General features: G+C 39.3%; 1 protein-coding gene across 1 annotated transcript in view; it reads left to right on the forward strand.

Moving 5' to 3' along the window:
* Positions 1-412: 412 nt before the first annotated feature.
* ABCB11 (ATP binding cassette subfamily B member 11) overlaps positions 413-19,227 on the forward strand; it is a 99,396-nt gene continuing 80,581 nt past the window's right edge. The window contains exons 1-4 of the mRNA XM_007945836.1: positions 413-488; positions 2,241-2,262; positions 8,774-8,825; positions 9,976-10,214. Of these exons, the coding sequence (XP_007944027.1) occupies positions 413-488; positions 2,241-2,262; positions 8,774-8,825; positions 9,976-10,214 (389 nt within the window). The remainder of the gene's footprint in view (positions 489-2,240; positions 2,263-8,773; positions 8,826-9,975; positions 10,215-19,227) is intronic.

The following is a 19,227-nucleotide window of genomic DNA, read 5'->3' on the forward strand; positions in this document are numbered from 1 at the left end:
AGTTTTGTCACTTGCCAAATGTAAGAGAAAAGCAGTGAATGTCTTAGTTTTATAGGTTCAATGTGTAGATATTAAATAAAGTTATTAATTTTAATTTTTGACACTTCTATATGTCTGACTCATAGCGATCCCTCCTTGGGTTTCTGAGGCGGTATCACTATGGAAGTAGATTGCCCAACCTTCCTTCCAAGGAGTGGCCAGCAGTTTTGAACTGCCAGCCTTCTGGTTAGCAGTCAAATGCCTTAGGCACTATGCCACCAGAGTAATTAACCAATTAGAAATCCACTTTTGTGTGAGCTGGATTAGACAAATTGTTCTTACATTTGGATAATTTGAATAAAGAAGAGAGAAAAAGTAATAATTGCAATGATCTTTTCTTTTATAGGGTGGTTGGCTACAGATTACAATTACTATGTCTGACTCAGTAATTCTCCGCAGTGTGAAGAAATTTGGAGAGGAGAATCATGCTTTTGTGTCAGATGGATCATGTAAGTGGTCCTTTTCTCTAACTATCTCTTATACAAAGAGGAGAACAAAAGTAGGATGAGCTAGAAAAGTTTCAAGTTTCAAGCAACAATATGGATGTGATTCTTACCTACAGCAGTGTTACTCTTCCTAGAATTCATGTAACACAATGCCTGGAAGTACTAGGTAAGAATGCATAAGGGTAGATGAGTGAAAACTGAGTTGAGGCCTATATACATCTCTTTCCTGTGTGGAGTAGGGTTATTCCAGCATTAGCTAGTAGCATTAACTTTAGTTATAGATGTGATTATTGATCATAGTGACAACAATCATTTATGAGTCATAGCTCCAAGAGGAACTATACCAAGGCTCTGCTGCTTGGAATGAGATAACATGGAAGAGGGCCCATGACACTTGTACTTGACACGTAGTGAGCATGGATGGTTCTAAATTCTTACTATTTTTTTAACCTATGATTTTATAGGACACTCTGGTTTTATATTTTACAGGTGAAGAAACTGAGACTTAGATATATTAAAAAACTTAACAAGGCCAAGGTCACATGACTAATAATGAAGCCATAATTCTAATCCAGTCTGTCTGAGTCCCAAGCTCAAGATAATAACCTCTATCTGCTCTATAAAAAATCAATGGTTATTGAGTGGGTTCTGACCTCTGGTGACCCCATGTGTGTCAGAGTAGAACTGTGCTCTATAAGGTTTTCAATGACTTAATTTTGGAATCAGATCACCGGGCCTTTCTTCCAAGACACCTCTTAGTGGACTTAAACTGCTAATCTTTTTGTTAGCAGCCAATTCTACTAACCATTTGTAGCAACCAGTGACTTCATCTGCACCATAATGCCTCTATACTCTTACCCCACATGGCAAATTAAAATGCCAGGGGAACTAGGAAGAGTTGCCCATGGTGATGGATGATTAAGCATCTGAGTGGTCTTTTCCCTATATCTTCCTTATACCTATGACCCTGAACCCCCATTTCCATCTCCTACCTCTACATCTGCTCTAAACTGCATTGTTGTTGTTGTTTGCCGTCGAGTTGGCCCCGACTCATAGTGACCCCTCCTTGGGTTTCCGAGGCAGTATCACTACGGAAGTAGGATTGCCCAACCTTCCTTCCGAGGAGTGCTGGTGGGTTTGAACCTCCAGCCTTCTGGTGAGCAGTCAAGTGCCTTAGGCACTATGCTACCAGAGCTCCTAAACTGCATTGAGAATAATAATATTTGACTAAGTTCTGTGGTTTCTACTGGTATGGAAGTGTCAATAAGATAATTTGTCCTGTTGTTGTTATGTGCCGTCGAGTCAGACCTGACTCATAGCGACCTCTCCTTGGGTTTCCGAGGCAGTATCACTACGGAGGTAGATTGCCCCATCTTCCTTCCGAGGAGTGACTAGTGATCTATATTTTAAGTAGACAAATACTGATGTTGCTAAAGAACAAAACAATAAATATTTGTTTTATGTTGTAGTTCAGAAAATCAGGTTTCTTTAGCTAAGTTGAAAATATTAGCCTCCATTTGATATTTAGAAGGTACAAATATTTCATGTGCTGAGCAAAATCCAGAAATGTAGTTGAGGCAGCAGTCCTGAAACTTACAGAATATCTCCTGTAATATGCAGAAAGAGAGAGAAACACCAAGAGAAGAGAAAAAGCAAATAGTCATTTTGCAGTATCCCATGAATAAACAATACTATTAATTACTATATTGTATTTGTTATTATTAACTGCTTTATGCATTGTTTCTATTCTGACAGATAACAACGATAAGAAATCAAGGTAAGTGACTGAGTATTTCAATAATGTAGTATCTTTTTTAGAATAACTGCATAATATTCTTATAAAAAGACACAGAGCAAGGACAGTATTTTTATGCACATTGCACATCCTACAGAATTGTAAATAAAATCTCATATAATCTACACTTTTCCTCTTTAATACATGACTATCCACCAGCCACTCCTCGGAAGGAAGGTTGGGCAATCCTACTTCCGTAGTGATACTGCCTCGGAAACCCAAGGAGGGGTCGCTATGAGTCGGGCCGACTCCACGGCACATAACAACAACAACAACAACATAGTTAGATTACAAAAGCCTTTTGGCATATTCCTTCTGCATTAGCTCCAAATTTCCCCTATGCATTTAGGAACACAACAGAGTGCCTAAGGCATTTGATTGCTAACCAGAAGTTTGGTAGTTCAAATCCACCAGCTGCACTGAGGAAGGAAGATGAGGCCATATACTTCTGTAAAGATTTACCACCCTGAAAACCCAATGGGGGTCACTATGAGTCAGAATTGACTTGATGTCAGTGGGTTAGTTGTACAGAAGGGAAGTGAATTATAAAGTATGATTTCATGGGCGCAGAACCCTAAGTTCTTCGTACAGGCAAATAGTAGAAACTTTAAATTTAATTATTAGATATTTCTCTTTTGTTTAAGAATTTAATTCAGAATTAAAACAAACAAATGTCAGTTAATTACACTTTGGTGTACAGGCAGAATTAAATGGAATCTAATTTAGAATAGGAGCTCTGGTGGCGTAGTGCCTAAGGCATTTGACTGCTAACCACAAGGCTGGCAGTTCAAACCCACCAGCCATTCCTTGGAAGGAGGGTTGGGCAATCTACTTCTGTAGAGATACTGCCTCAGAAACCCAAGGAGGGGTTGCTAAGAACTGGATCTGACTCAATGGCAGTGAGTTTATTTATTTATTTTTGTTTTAATTTAGAACAGATATCAGGCAAGTTCTGCACATGGAAGTGGAGGGAAGGGAGGAGTTGAAGGCATTTAAGAAATTGTAATAATTCATGGAAGAGGGAGGAGATAGGTGTGGTGAGGTTAACTTTGTACTAGGTGTGGTAGGGTCAGCCTGGGGCTGGGCGGAAAGAGATGAAAATGGGTGTGGATACAGAGGAATGGCAATGAGAGGATCAGCAGGAAGTTGAGTGAGTTCTTTTTTTCTCAGAGGAGATGAATCTATTTCCTGATAGACGCAGTAACTTAGAATGAGAGAACCATTGTGCAAGTTTGACAAAGCTGCTAAGGGAAATGGGAGGGATCAGTAGAGTAATAAAGTATGTGCAGAGCCAAGCTGAGGTTAGAGACCATTCATTCATTCATGCATTTATTTATTCATTCCGTTCATAAATGTTAATTGAATGCCTGTTGTTGTTGTTGTTATGTGCCGTCGAGTCAGCCCTGACTCATAGCGACCCCTCCTTGGGTTTCCGAGGCAGTATCACTACGGAAGTAGGATTGCCCAACCTTCCTTCCGAGGAGTGGCTGGTGGGTTTGAACCGCCAGCCGTCTGGTTAGCAGGCAAGTGTCTTAGCCACTATGCTACCAGAGCTCCCAATTGAATGCCTACTAGGCGCCAAACACTATTATAGGTGCTGAGAACATGGAAGAGAATAAAACCAAACCCACTGCCATTGAGTTGATTCCAATTCATAATGACCCCCAATGGGTTTCCAAGGCAGTAAATCTTTATGGAAGTAGATTGTCCCATCTTTCCTCGGAGTGGCTGGTAGGTTTAGATTACCAACCTGCAAGTGAGCAGTCAAACGACTTAGGCACTGTGCCACCAGAGCTCCTTAGCAGAGAACAAAGTAGGCAAAAATTTTTATCCTTGAGGAGCTTACATTTTAGTAAGGGAGATGTAATAAGTACCATAAGCAAATAAAGTACAAGTATTGTTATGTGCCGTTGAGTCATCTCCAACTCATAGCAACCCTATGCACAACAGAATGAAACACCGTCTGTCCTGTGCCAGCTTCACGATCCTTACTATATCTGAGCCCATTGCTGCAGCTACCATGTCAATTCATTTTGTTGAGGGCCTTTTCCTATTTTGCTGACCCTCCACTTTACTAAGCATGACATCCTTCTCCAGAGAATGGTCCCTTCTGAAAACATGACCAAATTAGGTGAGACGAAGTCTAGCCATTCTTGCTTCCAAGGAGCATTCCAACTGCACTTTTTCCAGGACAGATTTGTAAGTTCTTTTAGAAGTCTACTGTACTTTCAGCATTCTTTGCCAACACTACAACTCAAAAGCATCAACTCTTCTTTGGTCTTCCTTATTCATTGTCCAGCTCTCACATGCATATGAGGTAATTAAAAATACCATGGCTTGGCTTAGGGGCATCTTATTCTTCAAGGAGGAGCTCTGATGGTGTAGTGCCTAAGGCATTTGACTACTAACCAAAAGGCTGGAGGTTCAAACCCACCAGCTGCTACTTGGAAGGAAGATTGAGTGATTTACTTCCATAGTGATAACTCCTTGGAAATCCAAGGAGGAGTCACTATGAGTTGGATCTGACTTGACTGCAGTGAGTTTGGTTTTGGTTTTTGGTAGTCTTCAAGGAGATTTCTTTGCTCTTCAGCACTTGAAAGAAGTTGAAAGTACACTGTGTGTGTGTGTGTGTGTGTGTGTATGTATGTATGTATGTAGGAGCTCTGGTGGTGTAGTCCCTAAGGCATTTGACTACTAACCAGAAGCTGGTGGTTCAAACCCACCAGCCAATCCTTGGAAAGAAGACTGGACATTCTACTTCCATAGAGATACCGCCTCGGAAACCCAAGGAAATGTCGTTGTGAGTTGGAACTGACTCCATGGCAGTGAGTTTGGTTTTTTTGGTATATATATAGTTAAGCACTCAGCCGCTAACTCATGTAATGGGGGAAAAGAGACCCCAGATGCAAACAGGTTCAATAGAGATACTTTTTTAAGTCTTGGACAGGACAAAGAAAAAATGAAGGTAATCAAAAAAAGCTGAATGGAGTGTGCTGAGTCATAGTCATGGGGCTCATGACGTATGACTGAAAACAAAGAGAATCATCACAAAATCATGATTGGTGGCAGTTGATTCATCACTGCTGCCGGTGGGACTACAGAAGCAGGGAAAGGACCATGATTGGGAAGTGTACCAGATTAAAGATGAAAAAGGGTTACACATTGGTTCTGGAGCTTGACTACCTGGCTGGGTGGTGGTCCGGATATGACTCATGACCCTGTGGCCTGAATCAAAGCCACAAGGTGACTACAAAACAATTCCAGGACCCCAACCTTAATTTAAATTGGAAAAGGACACACTCAGGCAAGTTCCCTAGTTCTTTGTGTGAGCATAATCTGCTTTCAACCACACTCTTCCTGCATGAAAACTGTCCCTCTCTTGGTTTGTCTTGGAGCTTGTCTATGCATAGTCACAATGTTGAAGGTCAGAAAGAACTCAACTGGCATTTGAACTTATGTCAAGATTCAAAATGGAGTTAGGGCTCCCACTGTAGCCACAGCCTTCTACAAACCCAAGTGCTTTAGAATTTAAGCTCTGATACATCTGTGGTCATAATGTCAATTCTGACTCATAGAAACCCTATAGGACAGAGTAGAACTGCCTCATAGGGTTTCCAAGGCTATAAATTTTTACAGAAGCAGACTGCCACATCTTTCTCCTGTGCAGCGGCTGGTGGGTTTAAACCACAGATCATTTGGCATATATGAGGTGGATGAACATATTCCTCCCAGACTGGCTTATATATCATATATATTAGCCTCATGGCTGTGAGTCAGCAGACTCCATTTGGCATCTGTCCTAGATGATTGTCTTTGTCTCATTTAAGGCTTAGTAAAAGGGTCTCTATAGAACATGTTTGAATCTGGAGTCTTTTTTCCTTTAGTACAGGAGAGGGAATAAACCAAACCCAACCCACAGCCATCTAATTGATTCCAACTCACAGTGATCTGCCTTGGGTTTCTGAGGTGGTAAATCTTTGCAGAAGTAGATCACCTCATCTTCCTTCTGTGGAGAGGCTGATGGGTTTGAACCACCAAACATTGGTTAGCAGTCAAATGCTTTAGATACTATGCCACTGGAGAAAGGAAGTAACTAATGCAAAAACCCTAAGATGGGAACAAATTTGATGTAGACAAAGATCAGCAAAGAGGCCAGGTGAGTGGAATGGTGAGAATAAGGAGCAGAGTAATCGGATATGAGGTCAGAGAGCTAACTGGGCTTGACCAAGGAAGCCCTGGGACATTTTAGTGAGAATTCTTCTTCAAGTTCAAGGGAGGAAATTAGAGAATTTAGTGACAGACATGATATATTATGGCGTCAGTTTACATGGTGGTGAAGTTCTCTCCAGCAGGCTCAGCAGCCCAGCTAGAGGAGGAGAGGGACAAACAGCTGGATGAATGCAGAGCTGGGGTTTCCATGGATGGATATAGGGAAAGGGATTGAGGATAATGGTGAGAGTGTAGGCCAAATGCTGAGCAGTGGGGCATGGAATGGATGAGGAAGGAAGAAAAATCTTGGTGGGATTGTAAATCAATGAAGGGTTGAAGGGTCTACAGGTCTCAGTTGAGGCAAACAGCTGAGGAAGAAGGAAAGAAGAAAACAAAATGCATGGATAATCAGAGTGTCAGCAGATTTCCTGGTGATGGTAGGTCCAGGGTGTTCCGTAGAGTGGCTGACTCAAGTGAATTAGAGCTCCCTGGAGTTGAGCAGGTCAAGGAAGGGTTAAACAAGACCTTCTGAGAAACAGAATGAATAAGAAATACTAAAGAAATATGATTTTATGAAAATTATGAGGGTTTTATTCAAATTTTCATCATATCAAGATTATTTATTGTAGTTATAAAATTTTTACATGCTACAGGGAAGCTTCAAATCAGCTAACCCAACCATCTCAACTTACCCACAAGAAAATATAGGGAAAAATAGATTGAAAGTCTTGGTTGAGGCCAAATAGATATTTGTCAGTAGAACTGGAGATATAGAGAATTCTTCATTTTCTCAGAAAAGGCTCACTAAAACTTTCCTAAGCATGAGGTACAGCTCTATGGTAATCTCTGTTTTTTTGCTGCTATTCAGTCAGCCCCTGACTCATGCACAATGGAACAAAATGATGCTCAGCCATGTGCCATTCCCATGATTGGTTGTGGATCTGACTGCTGTAAACTGTAGGGTTTTCATTATTTCAGAAGTGGATCACAAGGCCTTTCTTCCTAGACTGGCCTAGTCTTGGAGTTCTGCTGAAATCTACTTAGCATTATAGCAACATGCCAACCTTCACTTAGGTGGTGGCTGTGCATGAGGCACATTGGCCGGGGAACAAACCTGGGTCTCCTGAATAGAAGGCAAGAATTCTATCACTGAATCAGCACTTTCCCACTGAAATCTCTTCTTATTGTTGTTAGGTGCCATCAAGTAGGTTCTGATTCATAGTGACCTTATGTACAACAGAATGAAACACTGTCCAGTCCTGCTTCATCCTACCAATCATTGCTATGTTTGAGTCCACTGTTGTAGCCACTGTGTCAAACCATCTCATGAAGGGTCTTCCTCTTTTTTGTTGACACTGTACTTTACTAAGCATGATATCCTTCACCGGGGACTTGTCCCTCCTGATAACATGACCAAGTACAAGAGACAAAGTCTCACCATCCTCACTTCTAAGGAGCATTCTTCTTCCAAGATAGATTTGTTCATTCTTCTGGTTGCCCATGGTATATTCCATGGAAAATAGCATGGCTTGGGTCAGGCATACTCAAAGTGACATCATTTTTTTTTTTTTTTTAACACTTTAAAAAGGTCTCTGCCCCAGATTGTTGATCTAAGTAAAATGAAATTCTTGGCAACTTCAATCTTTTCTCTGTTTATCACGGTGTTGTTTATTGGCCTAATTGTGAGGATTTTTGTTTTCTTTATGTTGACGTGTAATCCATACCGAAATCTTTGATCTTCATTATTATTGTTTCAAGTCGTCTTTACTTTCAACCAGGTTGTGTCATCTGCCTATCATAGGTTGTTAATGAGTTTTCCTTTAATCCTGATGCCGTGTTCTTCTTCATATAATCTAGCTTCTGAGATTATCTGCTCAGCATATAGATTGAATAAATATGGTAAAAGAATACAACCCTGACATGCACTTTCCTGACTTTAAACCATACAGTATCTTCTTGTTCTGTTTGAATGACTGCCTCTTTGTCAATTTACAGTTTCCACATGAGCACAACTGAGTGTTCTGGAATTCTCATTTTTGCAATGCTATCCATAATTTGTATCATCAACATAGTATAATGACTTTGCTGTTGTCGTTGTTAGGTGCCTTTGCTAGAAGAGGTCAATTTATAAGGGTAAAAGCTTGTTTTTAAGATATCTGGCTTGGAAAGAATTCCTCAGCCAGTGGAAGCTTTCTTTACTAAAGAATGACTCATAAAATCACCACCTAAGGAGAACCCATTGTTTTGGAAAGAACAATCTTTAAATCCCTATTTTTCTCCTCAGGTTACAAGATCAGAAGAAAGGTGACAGCAATCAAGTTGGCTTCTTTCATTTGGTAATAAAACTGCCCTGGGCATGCTGCACTGTAGGCCACGAAGGTGCTGATTTATGACATTGATTTTGCAACTGTGTCTTGTTCATGAAGGAAGTGTTAAATCTTTAGTCATATTGGCTTGTGTGATTATTTTTTTTAGTCATAATCTTTGTCCATGTGATAACATACTGAATAATGATTAGAACTATGTTGCTGATGAGTCATAAAAATCCTACATGGTAGATCAGAAAAGTGTCTTGGAAAACAATTGATAAGCCCAAAATGATCATTTTAATGAGAGTTGCACAACAGTAATCATGTTATGTATTGACACAGTCACTGCAACCATGGGTTCAAGCATAACAAAAACTGTGATGATGGGGCAAGACTAGGCAGTGTTTCATTATGTTGTACGTAGGGTTGATATGAGTTGAAATCAAACAATGACACCTAAAACAACAACAATTATGTCATGTAGATTTATTCTTATAAGTTTTTAGAAATTCCATAGTATAGGTATTTCCCTTGAATTTGCAGAAGGTTGAGATATTTAGGCATACATAGGCACTCTTCATTGCCAATATCAGTTCTGTGAGCCCAACCTATGCTATTGTTGAATTCTCCATACAACATATCCACTTGGTGGTAGCATCATGACAGTGATTATTTTCCACTTAAATTGTGAATGAAGATTAAATTTAGCTCATGAGGTAAAAGAATTAATGCAAAGACTAAATTATAAATAGCATGAACTAATAATGAGGGGGCCCCAGGGTGGTGTAATAGTTAATGATCTTGGCTGCTAATTGAAAGCTGGAGATTAGAATCCACCCAAAGATGCCTCAGAAGAAAAGCCTGGTAATCTACTTCCAAAAAGTAAGGCACTGAGAAACATTTGAAGCAGAGTTCTACTCTGATACACATGGGATCACCATGAGTTGGAATAGATTCTAATGGCAACTGGTTTTGGTAATATGATAGTTTAATGCTTTAAATAATTGATGTACAATTAATTTCTATCAAATTAGTGTGAATTCTACTGTTCAATCAAGATGATTCCCATAATGGTGTTGTATACTATTTATCAGACTCTAGTAATTAAAATTAAATAGTCCTCCTACCTCTCCTGCTTTTCACCCATAGATGATCTTTGAACTCTTTGTTTTTCAAGTTTCGGTTTTCTTCATCGACTGACATTTGCCTGATGTTTGTGGGAACTTTATGTGCATTTCTCCATGGAATTAGCCAGCCAATCATGATACTCATTTTTGGCACAATGACAGATGTTTTTATTGAATATGACAACGAATTACAAGAACTCAAGATCCCTGGAAAAGAATGTGTAAATAACACCATAGTATGGACTAACAGCTCCCTCAATCAGAACATGACAAATGGAACACGTTGTGGGTAAGCTGCTGTTTTTTATTTTTTACTTCTTCACTCATATCTTAAAATATCATTGAAAATGTATAAAAGGGACTTTAATGGTTGCACTGGAGTGGTATTTAACACAGAATAAACAGAAGCATAAATTAACTCATATTTCTACAAATTTCTGTTCCCTAAGGTTCTTTCCCTCCTACTGGTTTTTCTAGTCTTGATAACAGGATAGCAAATTATTCATTAAATAAATATATCACTTGAATTTAATCACTTTGCTGAACAGAGACTTGAGCATGACACTACCAATTGTTTACCCATCTAGGAAAGTATGATGGTTAAGGTTTTGTGTCAATTTGGCTAGGCTATGATTCTCAGTGGTTTGGTAGTTATATACTGGCGTAGTTTGGCAGTTATGGAATGATATAATTTGGCAGTTATGAAATGATGTAGTTATCCTCCATTTTGTGATACAATGTAATCACATCCATGATGTGATCTGATATGATCAGCCAATAAATTGTAAGGGGAGTGTGCTCAAGGATGTAGCCTGCATCCAATATATATGGACTTTCTGGCAAAGATTGCTGCCTTTTGCTCACTTTGGATCCTGCATCCAGCTTGTCATCATCTGACCTTTGGTTCTTGGGATTTGTACCAGTGGCTTGTCATATTGCCTGCTGATCTTGGATTCATCAGCCTCCATAGCCCGTGAGCCAGCAGCCTACCCATGAGCCAGCAGCCTGCTGTCTGATCTGCCGATCTTGGGTTTGTCAACCCCTATAGCTCTGTGAGTTGAGATAAGCCTCCAGTCTGATGCCTGACCCACAAACTTAGGACTTGCCAGCCTCTAAAACTGCATGAGCCATTTCCTTGAGATCAATCTATCTATCTATCTATATAAACATATATATGCTTTGCTGGTTTTTCTTCTTTAGAACACACAGCCTAAGACAGGAATTTTACTTGAGCCCTCATCATGTCTCATGATATTATGAATTCCTTTCTTCTTTTTGCTAACTCTTTTTGCCCCTTAGCTTCTGTGGCTGTGGCTGATAATCCACTTGACACAAAGCCTTCTCTCTATAACGGGAATTTCGTAAGTATGCTACATGACTTGTGAAGGAACTCTGGTGGTGCAATGGCTAAGTGTTCAGCTCCTAACCAAAAGGTCAGTGCTTGGAACCCACAAGCTGCTCAGTGGGAGAAAAGACCTGGATCTGCTTCTGTAAAGATTACAGCCAAGAAATCCTATGAGGAGGTTCTACTTTGTCATATAGGGTTGTTATGAGTTGGAATCAACTTGATGGTACACAACAACAATAACATCACTTGGAATAAGGGCCTTGGTCAGTAGTTCAGTTTCCATGGGAGAGTGGTGTGGTGCTGTAGCAAAAGGTAGCCTTGAAGAAACAGCCAGACTCAAATGGACTAAAATTTACTCAAATGGACACACTCTCTGTACTATTGTTATCTTTGTGATAAGCCTGACAGGCCACCTTGTAATCACTGAGTCTAGGGTACATAGACCTGACTCACTATGATAGCATGGACTTTGTAACCTGCCTCACACTGCCTCAGGGGTGGAACAAGCTCATTTGCACGTACCAACTCACATACTCAGGTTCCAGAACCGAGGGCATATCTTGACTAGGAAGATTGGAATGGCTCTCCCAAATGAATTTATATTTTTTTTACCTTCATTTCTGAAATTTGCTAGAGGCTTGACTTCGGACTATGAACAGTCTTTCTGAGTCACTGATGCTCATACATAATACTGTTTACATTTAGTGTCATTAACTTACTCAACCAAAATCTTTTGGACACCAACTATGTGCCAGGAACTTGTGTAAGTGTCTAAGATACAGTGGTTATCTTCAGAGTGTGCTGCTTACCTTTGAGAAGCTTAGATCTAGTTGATGGGACCATCAATAAATCAATGATCACTCATATAGGTATGTAGTTACAAACTAGCAAGTGCTTGAAGGAAAAGTGCAGGATAACACACCAAGTGCAGAATTATATTTTTAAAATGAACAAGCCTACTCATTAGAAATATATTTCCTAATGTCTAAATTCACCTGTTTCTTTTCTAAATTTGGAATTTTCTTTTCATCTGAAAGACTCATAGAACAGTCTTTAAATCTTTCATCTACGTTGGAAGACAGAAATGAATAGGTTTTTGCAGACTGATATGACCTAAAATATAATCACTTCCCACTTTGGGAAAAATGCACTTAGAATTGTGTATGATGTAATTTGACCCAAGCCATTAATAACACTCATGAAGATAAACTTTTCAAGGGAGAAATCCTGTAAGTATATCTCGTTATACTTGAATATTTAGAAATAAATGTTAGAGAGGTCAAAATCTGAGGTATACTCATGATACCAGACACTCTTAAATATTTTTAGATGAATTAAAGAATGACTCTACAATTAATGTTTGCATTATTCATTCAAAAGGAAGGAATTCACTGTGGTTAGTCATCACTTAAGGGCAGTTTTAGTTCAGTGGTAGAGTTCTCACCTTTCGTATGGGAAACCTGGGTGTGATTCCTGCCGATGCACCTCATGTGCGGCTACCACCTGTCTGTCAGTGGAGACTTGTGTGTTCTGTGGTGTTAAACCAGTTTCAGCAGAGCTTCCAGACTAAGATGAGCCAATCCCATAGGGTCACCATGAGTCAGGAATGACTCGAGGGCAGCTAACAACTAACAACAACAACAACAACTCATTACTCACACTCTATTCATTCTTACAGGAGCTCTGGTGGCGTAGTGCCTAAAGCATTTGACTGCTAACCAGAAGACTGGCAGTTCAAACCCACCAGCCACTCCTTAGAAGGAAGGTTGGGCAATCTACTTTTATAATGATACCACCTTGGAAACCCAAGGAGGAGTCGCTGTGAGTCGGATCCGACTCAATGGCAGTGAGTTTGGTTTAATTTGGTTTATTCATTCTTACCAGGTCATTTAATTGAAGGTGAACAAATTGTGCAAACCAGAAGCTTTCAGGAGTCTGCTGAGTTTGGGTAAATTTAAATGATACCAAATATGTAGCATGGACATTTGTCCACTTTTTTTTTATTGTGTATGGATAATTGTGTAAATTCTACCTTTTCTATGCCATACCTTTACCAGGAACTCCTTTAACAAGTCAAATACTTTAATTTTGAGTTATTATGGCCACTGACATGAATACGATTTGTTGTACTTCTCAATAGCATATTTGCTTAGCTTTTATGTAATCAACTACTGTGAAAATAGACTTGGGTGGGACAGAGGAAAAGGGAGAGGACATGTAAGTGGTTAATATTCTTCCAAAGTTACCCAACTATTTCACAAGTTTCTTCCTTGGGAAAAACACATCATGAAATATGCAAAATTGCCATCTATTATAATAGATGTATTGGGAGTTCTGGTGGCATAGTGTCTAAGGCATTTGACTGCTAACCAGAAGGGTGGTGGTTCAAACCCTCCAGCCACTCCTCAGAAGGAAGGTTGGGCAATCTACTTCTGTAGTGAGTCTGCCTCAGAAACACAAGGAGGGGTCGCTATGAGTCGGATCCAACTCAATGGCAATGGGTAAAATAGATGTATTAGTCTTGGAGTATACAAGGTACCCCAATAATTTTAGTAGTATAAGCATGCATAGGAGCTCTGGTAGCATAGTGCCTAAGGCACTTGACTGCTAACCAGAAGGCTGGCAGTTCAAATCCACCAGCCACTCCTCAGAAGGAAGGTTGGGCAATCCTATTTCTGTAGTGATACTGCCTCACAAACCCAAGGAGGAGTCGCTATGAGTCAGGGCTGACTCGACGGCACATAACGACAACAACAACAACAACAAGCATGCATGGTAATGATAAAAGCTGGTTTTACTCTTTCATTTTGTCTTTCCTGTGTCAATTATAATCCATTGAATGGAATTCCTAAGCAAAATTTTCCAAATTGATTTCAGTGAATAATACTGATAAGGGCAACAGAACATCAGGCATTCTGATTAGTTTATTGGAATTTCTGCTCCAAATAGCCAACGAATAAAAAGGATGAAACAACAGGAAATAAACATACTACAATGAAATTTATTTAAATTTTTTTTTTTTTTTTAATCTACTGAAAGTCTAAAAGCTCAAATTGAAGCCACAAAATCTTTTCTAACTTTATTGTGGGGATGACATACCATTATTCCTGTCCTATTCTATTTGTCACATAGACCAATCATGGTACAATTTGGAAAGGGCTTCACAAGAGTGGGAGTGACAGGAGACAGGAATTATTGGGGACCATCTTGGAGATTGGCTAGAAAAGTCATTTAGAAACTTGTGTCCTTGCTTGGTCCACATATGGATGATCAGTGTGAAAAATCTGAGCCTATACTTACTCTTGCAGTTAGTCTGTTTTAATAAACAATGTATTGTTAGTTTATACATTCATCTGTTCAGACAATATTTTGAAGTTGTTGTTGTTGTTTGGTGCTTTTGAGCAGGTTCTGACTCATACTGACCCCATGGACAGTACCCCATTGACAATGAAATGTTGCCCAGTCCTGAGCCATCCTCACAATCATTGCTGTGTTTGAGCCCATTGTTGCAGCTACTGTGTCAAACCATCTCACAAAGGGTCTTCCATTTTTTGGCTGAACCTTTATTTTACCAAGCATGATGTCCTTCTCTGGGGACTGATCCCTCCTGATAACATGTCCAAAGTACATGAAATAAAGTCTCACCATCCTCACTTCTAAGGAGCATTCTGACTGTACTTCCAAGGCAGATTTGTTTATTCTTCTGGCAGTCCATGGTATATTCCATATTCTTCACCAACACCATAATGCAAATACATCAATATTTCTTCAGTCTTCTTTACTCATTGTCCAGCTTTCTTGTGCATATGAAAAACCAAACCCAGCTCACTGACATTTAGTTGAACCAGACTCATAGCGACCCCTCCTTGGGTTTCCAAGGTGGTATCTCTATGGAAGTAGATTGCCCAGTCTTCCTTCTGAGGAGTGGCTGGTGAGTATGAACCGCCAGCCTTCTGGTTAGCAGTCAAATGTCTTAGGCACTACTCCACCAGAATACCATGGTTGGGGTTGGCTCACCTTAGTCCACAAGGTGACTGACATCTTTGTTTTCTAACACTTTAAAGAAATCATTTGCAGCAGATCTCAATTCAAGTAAAATGAAATGCTTGGCATTTCAGTCTTTTCTCTGTTTATCGTGATTTTGCATATTGGTCCAGTTGTGAGGATTTTTGTTTTCTTTATGTTGAGGTATAATCCATGCTGAAATCTTTGATCTTCATCATAATTGTTTCAAGTCCTCTTCACTTTCAGCAAGCGAGGTTGTGTCGTGTGTATTGTAGACTGTTAAAATCCATGTCCTAGTCCCTATAAGGAGCTCTGGTGGTGTAATGCCTAAGGCATTTGACTGTAACCAGAAGGCTGGCGGTTCAAACCCACCAGCTACTCCTAGGAAGGAAGATTGAGCTAACTACCTCCATAGAGATACCACTTCAGAAACTGAAGGAGGGGTCGCTATGAGTTGGATGCAATTTGACAGCAATGAGTTTGGTTGTTTTTTGATTTAGTTCCTGTAACCTGTCAATATTGCCTTATATGGAATAAAAGTCTTTGCAGATGTGATTCAGATAAGAATCTTCAGATGAGGAAGATTATTCTGGTGGACCTTAAACGCAATCATAAGTTTTCTTAAGAGGGAAATAAGTTTTAAAAGAGAGAGGTAGAGGTATATTGAATGTGACATAAACTGCCAGAAGAATGAACAAATCAGTCTTAAGAAAAATAAAATCAGGATTCTCCTTAGAAGCAAGGTAGGGAGACTTTGGCTTCCTTACTTTGGGTACATCATTAGGAAAGACTAATTGCTAGAAGAGGATATTATGTTCGGTAAAGTAGAGTGTCATCGAAAATAAAGGAAGCCTTCAACGAGATGGATTAACACAATAGCTGCAACAATGGACGCAAACATATTAACAACCATGAAGATGGCACAGGACCAGGCAATGTTTCTTTCTGTTGTCATACAAAAGGTCACCATGAATTCAAGAAGAAACCAAGAAATTCATCCCTCAGGCCATCTTCATGATTGTTAGTATGTTTGAGTAAAATGTTTTGATAAGTGTTCATAGTTTTTTTTTTATTTTGGACAGTTAAATTTCACTTCATAAGCAGAAAACTAAGAACATTGGTGCTTTTATACATTAGAATATTATAGTTATAAACTACATTATGTATATTACACAGAAATACTAAGCTTCTATAGGAGCCTCTGATTACAGAATGTGTATGAAAAAAAAAAACAAAAAACCAAACTCACTGCCTTTGAGTCGATTCCCAGTCACAGCAACCCCTCCTTGGGTTTCTGAGGCATTATCTCTACAGAAGTAGATTGCCTAGTCTTCCTTCTGAGGAGTGGCTGGTGGGTTTGAACTGTCAGCCTTCTTCTGGTTAGCAGTCAAATGCCTTAGGCACTGTACCACCAGAGCTCCTGCAGATACATACAAGTTTATAATTTTCTAGGTTTTATTTGTTCTCTATTTCTCTAAATTGTCATGAGAGCCTGGGAGTGTGGTGAACATAAGACATTTCAGCTGGTTTGAATTTTGTCGGAGAGATTGAGCAAGGCAACCATTTTCCTTCCTAATGAGTTTTTTTTTTTTTTTTAACATTTTATTGTACTTTACATGAAAGTGTACACAGCAAATTAATTTTCTGTTTAATAATTCATACCCAAATTTTTCCATGACATTGGTTGCAATCTTTGCGATGTGTCAGTGCACTGTTTCCACCCTGGTTTCTTGTTTCCATTTGTCAGATTTCCTTGACCCTTCCTGCTTTCTCATCTTTCTTTTTGGGCAAATGTTGCCTTTTTGGTCTCAAATAATTGATTTTCTAAGGAGTACATTCCTTATGGTGTTATTGTTTATTCGGAAGTCAGTCTATTATCTGGTTGAGATGTGGCCTTCAGGGGTGGCTTCAGTTCCATATCAGAAGGGAGACATAAAGCAACAGTCTCAGGGGTTCCTCCTGTCTTTATCAGACCAGGTGGTCTGGTCTTTAATTTATGAATTCGAATTTTGTTCTACATTTCCCTGTCATTCTAATTAGGATCTTCTATTGTGTCCCTGTTCAGAAGACTTAAGTAGTGATAGCTGGGCACCATCTAGTTCTTCTGGTCTCAGGCTGGAGGAGGCTGTGGTTTAGGTGGACTACTACTCCTTTGGACTAATTGCTTCTTTGAGACTTTGTTTTCTTCACTCTCCTTTCTTCTGGGTGGGAAGAGACCAATGGTTGTATCTTAGATGGTGGCTTGCAAGCTTTAAGACCCCAGATGCCACTCACCAAACTAGGATGTAGAACATTGTTTTTATGTTCTATGTTATGCCAGTTGACCTAGATGGCCCCCAAGACTTTGGTCTTAATCTTTAAGCCCAGTAGCTCAGTCCTGTGAGGTGTTTGGTTGTGTTTAAGGAGTTTCTGTAGCTGTGCCCCATCTGCTCTATCATATATATAAATGTGCATGCAGCACATGTAAGTATGTATGTAGACAAATCCACAACCATAAATATACATAGCATGCATGTGTAGTCCCATACAACCGCCCATGCCTATTTAACACACATATCTACTTATTTATTCATTCCGAAATTATTGGTTGTTATTACTGTTGTTGTGGGATTGTGTATGTTATAGTATTTACTCTGTTGTTGTGTTGTTGTTATGTGCTGTCAAGTCAGACCTGACTCATAGCGACCCCTCCTTGGGTTTCCGAGGCAGTATCACTACAGAAGTAGATTGCCCCGTCTTCCTTCCGAGGAGTGGCTGGTGGGTTTGAACCATCAGCCTTCTGGTTAGCAGTCAAGTGCCTTAAGCACTATGCTACCAGAGCTCCTAGTATTTACTGTAGTTGTCCTTTATTCTCACAAACTTCTCAGTGTCTTCCTTTGCTTTGGTCACGTTGTGCTGACTTTCCCATATTGTGTATTGCCTTTTCCTTTACCAGAATTAACACTTGTCTACTATCTAGTTAATGATTCATTCTCTTTCCCTCCTCTCCTTTCCCTGGTAGCTATCAAATAATGCTTCTTTCTGTGTGTAACAGACTTGACTATTTATACTGGTGGTCTCATATAATATTTATCTTCTGATTGACTTATTTCACTCAGCATAATGTCCTCGAGATTTATGTCCTCCATGTTTTGAGATGTTGTGCAGATTCACCATTATTTTTTATTGGTGTGTAGTATTGCATTGTAGTTATGTACTACAATTTGTTTATCCATTCATCCATTGATAGACACTTAAGTTGTTTCCACCTTTTTGCTGTTGTGAATAATGCTGCAATGAATGTAGGTGTGCATATGCTTATTTGTGTCACTACTGTTATATCTTTAAGATATATAACTATGGGTGGGATTGCTAGATCATGTAGTATCTCTATTTCTAGCTTTTTAAGGAAGTGTCATACCATTTTCCATAGTGGTTGTGCTATTTTATAATCCTAGCAGCAGTGTATAAGAGTTTCAATCTCCCAACAACCTTGCCAGCATTTGTTGTTTTCTGATTTTTTTTAGTGCCATTATTGCCAGGGTGAGATGTTCTCTCATTGTAGTTTTGATTTGCATCTCTCTAATGAGTTGGGTCCAACTTGATGGCACTAACAACAGCAACAATGGCTAATGATTGCAAGCATCTCTTAATGTGTTTGTTAGCTGCCTAAATGTCTTCTTTGTTGAAGTGTCTGTTCATGTCCTTTGCCCATTTTAAAATTAGATTGTCTTTTTGTTATTGAGGTGTTAGAGTTTTCTATAAATTTTAGAGATTAAACCCTTGTCAGATATGTTGTTGTCAATTTTTTTTTCCTACTCGTAGGTTCTCTTTTACTCTTTTGGTAAAATCTTTTGATGAGAATATGTGTTTAGTTTTTAGTTGATCTCAGTTATCTAGCTTATATTCTGCTGTTTGCACATTTTTATTTATATTTGATATTCTACTTATGCTGTAGATTAGGGCCTCT

This window comes from Orycteropus afer, unplaced genomic scaffold, assembly GCF_000298275.1.
Source record: "Orycteropus afer afer isolate SDZICR_OR568_19922 unplaced genomic scaffold, OryAfe1.0 scaffold00001, whole genome shotgun sequence".
NCBI lineage: Eukaryota > Metazoa > Chordata > Mammalia > Tubulidentata > Orycteropodidae > Orycteropus > Orycteropus afer.